The sequence below is a fragment of the Ipomoea nil genome, unplaced genomic scaffold (genome assembly GCF_001879475.1).
Source record: "Ipomoea nil cultivar Tokyo-kokei standard unplaced genomic scaffold, Asagao_1.1 scaffold0205, whole genome shotgun sequence".
Classification (NCBI taxonomy): Eukaryota; Viridiplantae; Streptophyta; class Magnoliopsida; order Solanales; family Convolvulaceae; genus Ipomoea; species Ipomoea nil.
Genome location: NW_017616633.1, coordinates 1071373 through 1078936, shown reverse-complemented (window position 1 = coordinate 1078936; position 7564 = coordinate 1071373). Strand labels below are relative to the sequence as shown.

At 30.8% G+C, this 7564-nt stretch overlaps 1 protein-coding gene across 1 annotated transcript; it reads left to right on the top strand.

Annotated features, from left to right (window-relative positions):
* Nucleotides 1-240: 240 nt before the first annotated feature.
* LOC109191207 lies at nucleotides 241-3014 on the top strand. The gene is made up of 9 exons (XM_019341788.1): nucleotides 241-390; nucleotides 563-833; nucleotides 933-1029; nucleotides 1128-1252; nucleotides 1320-1407; nucleotides 1491-1627; nucleotides 2275-2405; nucleotides 2484-2711; nucleotides 2802-3014. The coding sequence occupies exons 1-9, from the start codon at nucleotides 241-243 to the stop codon at nucleotides 3012-3014; spliced, it is 1440 nt and encodes a 479-aa protein (XP_019197333.1).
* The last annotated feature ends 4550 nt before the right edge of the window (nucleotides 3015-7564 follow it).

The window sequence follows — 7564 nt, the reverse complement described above, 5'->3', positions numbered from 1 at the left end:
ATGGGTATGGCCTTCTTCATAGTATGCGTGCATTTTAAGTTTTCAGGGTATGAGATTGCTGTCAAGCCTATATATTTTTCAATATAATAATACGTATAGGAGGTGATCTCCGGGGCTATATATACATACACAATGAGACATAATTTTACAAGTATGCGAAGAGAGTAGTGAAACCCAAAACAATACAGTTTACAGTAAGCATTAAAGTAAGTTCCAATTGGCAGTGACCATCTCTGAAGGATGTCTGGGCAATTCATTCTTGGTGCAGACCTTCATCCACAGCTTACTACGAAGGCAATTAAGCTGCGTTGTGTAAGGAATTATGTTGTCACTGAAACAAAGGGAGAAAACAACATAAGAAGCCAAGAGTGTGTGTTCGTAGATGAACAGGTGTTATTCCTACATTACCTTCTTATATATATATATATATATATATATATATATATATATATATATATATATATATATATATATATATATATATATATATATATATATATAGATTGTTTTTAAGTGTTGCTAGGTTCTTCTAACTATGTTGTTTTGGTTCTTTGAAATATAGGGTATTTTCATCCATGTGCACATACCTAAGGACATTGTAAGCAAATATAAGAATGAATTCAAGGAGGGGCAAGTTTATGGGATTAGGAATTTCCTATGTATCACAAACTTTTTCAAATACAAAACAAGCACTTTGCGTTATATGATAAAGTTTAAGTATGACACATTGGTGAAGCAATATAAGCGTATCAAGTTCCCGAAAACGATGTTTCGGTTCAAGAGTTTCCCTGCTATACTTTCAAAACAAGATGTGGATGAGAAAGTTTTAATGGGTAAGTGATTCATAATCAAAACTGTTATATTCAAATTACAATTATGATAATCTACAAAAATATCTTATATGTGTTGTTAACATAGTCCTATGTTTTTAGATGTCATTGGTAGAGTTGTGGAGATTTATTCCCCACTGGAGAAGGTAATAGCTGGAAAAAAAACAAAGTTGATAGACTTTGTCCTTGAGGATATGAGGTAAGTTTTTCTTCTGAATTTTGCACTTCTGTCTATTACATTTAGTAAGCTATATATTACATTTTGATTGTCTAACTTTTTTACAATTATGTGTGCAGTAAAAATCAGATTAAGTGCACACTTTGGGATGACCATGTGGATCAACTTATTCCTTATTTCAACCAAGATGTTACTGACCCAGTCATACTTTTGATCCAACTATGCCGTGCTAAGTTTATGGACAGTAAGTCTAACTTAGTATTTACTACACATATAATTTGTGTACTTATTTAATCTCTTATGCTTGATAGATGGTGAAGTGCGCATATGCAGCTCTTTCGATGCAACTCAACTGTTTTTCTCTCACCCCTGTAAGGAGTTTGTTGCATTTAAGAGCCGGTGAGTGTACCTAGGAAATCTTTCCTAATTTCATGGTTGCTTCTTAATGAAGCACTAAGTGTTTTGTTGGTTTGTTGTTTTAGTAGCTTCACAAGTAACTCAACTCCATTGCGGTGTATTGATTCCTCATCTCGGCTTGGTGGTGGTCTTCCTAATGGTAGTGGTACTTCCAAGGAAGTGTTGGTCAGTTCTATTGAGGAAATATACAGTAAAAAAAAATGTAAGTTATGATTTTTTTGCTTAAAACCTATTTGCATAGAGAATATAGTTACCACTTCTGTACCTTTAACTATCTATATAAGGCTGGATTTATCAATAATTACTAAGTAACCAATGGTAGTGCTTATAATCTATTTCTGTGGGAATATAGTTACCTAAACTTTGACTTAAAGTATGTAGTGTTTATAATCTATTTTTGTGGGAATATAGTTACCTAAATTGTAACTTTAACTACGTATATAAGGCTGGATTTATCAATAATCACTAACTAACTAACAGTAGTGTTTATAATATATTTCTGTTGAAATATGGTTTCGTACAATGTAAGTTTAACTATGTATACAAGGCTGGATTTATCATAACTAACAAACATTAGTGGTTATAATCTATTTCTGTGGGAATATAATTACCTAAAATACAGATTTAACTAATTATGTAAGGCTGGATGTATCAATAACTAACTAACAGTACCTTTATTGTGTTATGTTGGGCAGTTGGGGGAGTATTGGGTAGCTGGTCGAATTGTTGGTGTTGAGAGTCTATGTGATTGGTACTTTATCTCTTGCAAGACTAATTCTTGCAAGAGAAAGCTGTCTGAGAGTGGAGGGATGCTCTATTGTTCTGGGTGTAAGAGCTATTGGTAAGAAGGGATTGTGAGGTATAGAGTGATAGTTCGTGTTGCTGATGAAACTGGGGATGCTCCCATGCTCATATGGGATCGGGAATGTGCTGATTTGGTTGGTATAGCGGCTGCTGACTTAAAGGAGAAGTATCCTGGGGTATGCAAATTTTTTTTTTTAATCTTCTTACCTGATTTGTGAGGCTAAACCTTGACACAGTATATGAAATTTTCCTAGGGTAATAACTCTATTCCACCGGAGCTAGGACGTTTGCATGGGATGTCTATGCTATTTCGGATAGCTATGAAGAAAGATCAAGTAGAGAGTTATTACTCTGCTTTCACTGTTCTACGTGTTTGTAAAGATGAAGCAGTGCTTACACAGCACTGCTCAGGTTTCTTAGCTTGCGGCCAATCTGAGATCGTGTCAGCTGATGGTGGTTTGGATGTTGGTCAAGCCTGCGAGGTAGATATCATCTAAACTACAAAAAGGAATGCTTTTAACAAATGTCAAATACTTAGTAGCTAATGCTTAAGTTTTTTTTTTCTCATTTAGCAAGTGTTTGTTAGTGATGATGAAGAGTGTAAAGGACTGGAAATTGGTTCTGAAGACTTTGACCAGGACCAGTGTGTTGGGCTGGATGAAATTCCTACAGATCTAGATGATGAGGCTGTTGCTGTTCCTCTTAAGAGGTGCCTAATGAAGGATTTTGATGCTGTTGGGAGCTCAAAGAAACCTAAGGTTGCTGTTGTGAAGAAGGAGAAGTAAATGGAGTAGCATTAAAGGGAATATGTTGAAAATGGCTTGCACTAAGACTAGGTTTTATGTTTTTGGTAATCCACCCTAATGTGTATTTTTGCTGGTGTGTTTTGAAGGCTGAATTGGTTGAACTGTAAAGTTAAGGTTCACTTAATAGTATGGTGACTAGGTGTAGGTGGGTGATGATGTTCTGTGTTTTTGTAAACTGGCTTTGTCTTAGTTGCAGCTGTTATCTAAGTCTACTTAATGTAATATGATGCTAATTTCAACTCTATGTTTCCTAGGCAAATATGGATTATCTTCACATAGGTATATGTAGGACAAACACTTATTAATCAACCATTCATCACATATTGTCAACATCTAGACAAAGAAAAAAATTGCTCAACTTGAAAAAAAGGCTAAAGCTGTAAAAATAAATATCTGAAAACAGATTACCAATATTTGATATTAGGTAATATCCTAATCGCAATAATTTTCATTAACACTTTGTCCAAAAAATTGGCATCAGACATGTTTATCATCATTTGCCCCTATCATGATTAGATAATATCATAGAAAAACATGTAAAGAGTGGCAAAAACACATAAGATTCAAGTTGATGGACTTGCTTATAAGTTATATACTGAAAATCGCACATGATGTTGATATTTTACACTTAGACCTTGCCCTATTAGTTTGATCTACAGTTTGCTATAGATGATAAAAAGACATTACTCAACAAATGATGATATAGTAAGAAATTAGGGAAAAAAAAACTAAATTGCCATATATTTTGTAAAAACCAAATAGACATTATGTTTAATTAGATATAGATAAGACATACACATATTAGTCAACAAATCATCATATACTAAGAACTTCGAAAAGAAAAAAAAAAGGACTAAATTTGTAAAGGGATTGTTTAAACAATTACTACTACAGAAACACATAATAGTCAGCAAATCATAATATATTAACAACTTAGAAAAAAATGGACACATAAAATTGCAATGGTCTGTCAAAGCAATAAGGGGTGATCACAGTTAACCACAATTGGAAAATTGTATCCAATTGTTGTTTGCTGTAAGTTATACTATATTTCGGAAGAGAAAACACAATCTCATATAGTTATGCTTGACGTTATTAGTCACCAACGGGTAATATGATAACAAGTTTTTTTAAAAAAATGTCTAATGGTAACTTTTACACTTGTCTATCAAAGCAATGAGCAGTGAAAACAGTTTCGCAGAAATTGAGTAACAAAAAAAAAAACAAGTTTTCCCAACTTAACAAATGCAAGTAATGAGCAAAGGAATGCAATATGCACAACGAAATTTCAATATAAAAGAACAAAAGAATAAAAGATTAAGATACAATGGAACCATACCTTTGCATGTTGGAATTAAAACTTTAGTAACTTTAAACATACTAACTCATTTGCATCGTTATCTGGTTTTTGGTTGTATGTTCGCCTTAATGTTGCACCATCTACACAAGCATTTCAAAATTTTTGTGTTAGTATTATGAATATACATGCAGCGCGATTAGTACTTCAAATAATTTGTAAATACAATGTCTGTGACTCTGTCTATATAATAATTAAATTAATTTTCGGTTTGTTCTATTTTTTTTTGTATTTAACTTTGTTGTTTTTTTAATTTGTTGTTTATTATATGTGAATTGCTAGGCAAATCTCCTTTGGCAGAGGGCACCATTAAACATTTGGAAGAGACACAATAAGTAATGAGACTGCTTTCCATGGCTGCATGCCAAGGGAAATTTTGCTATGCAATATAATGCAGCTACAGGCTACATCTCCATATATACATCTCAACTCAATGTTGCATTTTACATGGGTTAGTGTGAACCCACTTTTATTTGGACAAGAACCTGGGCATATGCCATTTACAAAAGTGGCATATTCAATTATTCATTCATCCAGATGGTGGAGAAAAGGAAAACCAAATCTGATATGATTTTGAAATGATTTTTTTCTTATTTAAAATTTTAAAAATAGCTATCACATTAATTGAATAGAATCCAAGTTACACAAAATCCAATACATACAATATTTCTACTTTATTTATAGACATAGCCTTACTATCAAGCATTAATTGCTGATGGTAAGTTTTGACTTTGTAAAAGTAATGTGTGATAGTGACTTTTCAATTATCTCAAATTTGATATCTATATATACAACTCATTTAAGTCTAACAAAGAAACATCTCTATTCTCCACTCATTTTGAAAGAATCTACCATTAATGTGATTGCATTGTTAGTAATTGCAGTAAGAATGAAGAAATTGACAGGATCAACTACGATATGTGGAAAAAGGAAATATGTTGGCTCAAATAAAGGTACAATGTTTCATACCTATTTGTCTTCATTCAAATTCCATGAATGATTGTGTTCTTATTTCAGTTGCACCAGGGTCCTCATTTGCTTAACATTTGTTGTGAAATCTGCAATAAATATTTATTAAAAGTGGTATGTCAATTGTAGAAAAAAAATATAATTTTGAAAATGATTAAAATGCAATCATTTTTGTTGGTAACATGTATATATGTAATATGCACTATAAAAAAAATTAAATATCCACTGAAGTTTCATTCAGAATAATGAAAAGAAAAAAAAAAAGGTATTTTTCATATTTTTTTCAAGATTTTCCATTTTTGATATTGCTTTCATTAGGTTGTAATGTGCAGATTTGGTGTCCTCTAAAATGTGTTTTCAAAATAGATATAGTTACCAAATTACAAGTTTAATGTAAGTAAAGAACAAGAGTTAAACAAAAATTAGGTATAGTCTCTATAGCTTTACAAAAATTCATCGAATCTGATAGTGAATATAAAAATATAAGTATAAACTTTCTGAAAATTATCAGTATTGTAGGATTTAGTTTAGGGAAACCCTAAAATTAGGCCTTAAAGAAACATTGAGTTAGGGGTTTCTCCATAAACAGTGTAGGGAATTATATTTCGTCCAGAAAATAACAATAATCCTCTATTATAAACAAAATAAGGATCTAATTTAACAAACAAATAAATATATAATTAGGCATATAGGATCATTTCAGGATCGGGAATACAAGATGTAGAAAATTGAAAGAAGAAAAAAAAAACTAAATAGGTCTTCAATCTATGAAAATAAAAGTAGCACAGACTAAAAATTTCACTGCATGCATTCTGAATCAAACAAATACTGTTAATTTGAGAAATAAGAACTAATTTGAAACAGATCTCATATATATTTGGAGATGATAAAGATAATTAAAGTGATAAACACAGTTAGACATTAAAAAAAAAAAAACTAAATAACAGCAAGAAATTAAGAGAAAACATATCTGTAATTATGAACTTAGCTTCAGTTTAGTACGATTTCCACCTAAATGAAGACAAATTGATAGTTGTCGTTCAAGGTTGAGAGAGAGAGAGAGAACATCGGTAACCTCCGAAAATGAAGATGTTCGAGATGAAGCCGTGACAGACAGAGGATAAGGGTCAACACCATTTTTCCTCATCTGTTCTAGGTTGTAAGAGAGAGATACATAGCATCAAAGAAATCATGGAATGAAGAGGGTTAGATGAAGACGAGAGAAGTGAGAAATGAAGAGGGCTCAGATTAGATCTTTCGTCTTCATCTCTTCATTTTTTATTATATATATATATATATATATATATATATATATATATATATATATATATATATATATATATATATATATATATATTGGGTTGTTAATTCTTCTTCTTTTTTTTTTCTTTCTTTTTTTTTTTATAAAATGTTTAGGAATTAATAATTTCATTTTAAGTATGTTAGTTAACTACATAATTAGTAATGAAATGCTATTTATGTTTAATTGGACAAATTATAATGTGGAAACGTGTTTACCAAGCATATGGTGAACATGGGATAGATCCATAATTTCTAAGCCGTAGATCCATAATTATTATGGACTTACAACATAGAAATTATGGATCTCCATAATTTTTATATTGTAGAATCATAATATTTATGCTGTAGAAATTATGAATCTACAGTATGGTATAATTTTTAATTAATTTAGAAAATTGTGATTACCAAGCGAGTTTTGATGTTCGTTGTAAAGATCGTGCTGTGCATCAGTCAAATTTACAGCGACAATTATTTCCTGGAGTTTTTAGGCCTCCGTTTTCTAGAATTGTTGCTGTTAATAATAATAGTAACTATAATTCAAGTGTATTTTATTTTGTAAGTAAATAGAATAAATTTATTTATTATTTACGTTTTAAGTTGTAAATATTAGTCTTACTATTGTTTATCATAAATATTTGTTTTTTCTTTAGGTTTGTAGTTTTAAATTGTTACGTATTTTTTCGTCAAGAAAAAAAAAGGATTTTATCAGCAATTTGATATGTAATTTTGTACGTACGTAAATAAATTTAATTTTTTAACATACACACATTATTATTGTCTTATATATTATTGTATATAATATTATCCATTTTGTATTTAAATCCTACACTTTGAATGACTAATTAATGGGAGTTCATATGTATGGGTATATAGATGCAGGAAGTGCAATTTGTAACCCAGT

Excerpts from the sequence above, each read along its gene's own strand:
- LOC109191207 (XM_019341788.1), top strand. The coding sequence starts at position 241 with ATGTCTGGGCAATTCATTCTTGGTGCAGACCTTCATCCACAGCTTACT. Across the intron at positions 391-562 it reads GTGTGTTCGTAGATGAACAG|GGTATTTTCATCCATGTGCA; the intron begins GTGTTATTCCTA and ends TTTGAAATATAG. Across the intron at positions 1,628-2,274 it reads AATATACAGTAAAAAAAAAT|GGATTGTGAGGTATAGAGTG; the intron begins GTAAGTTATGAT and ends ATTGGTAAGAAG.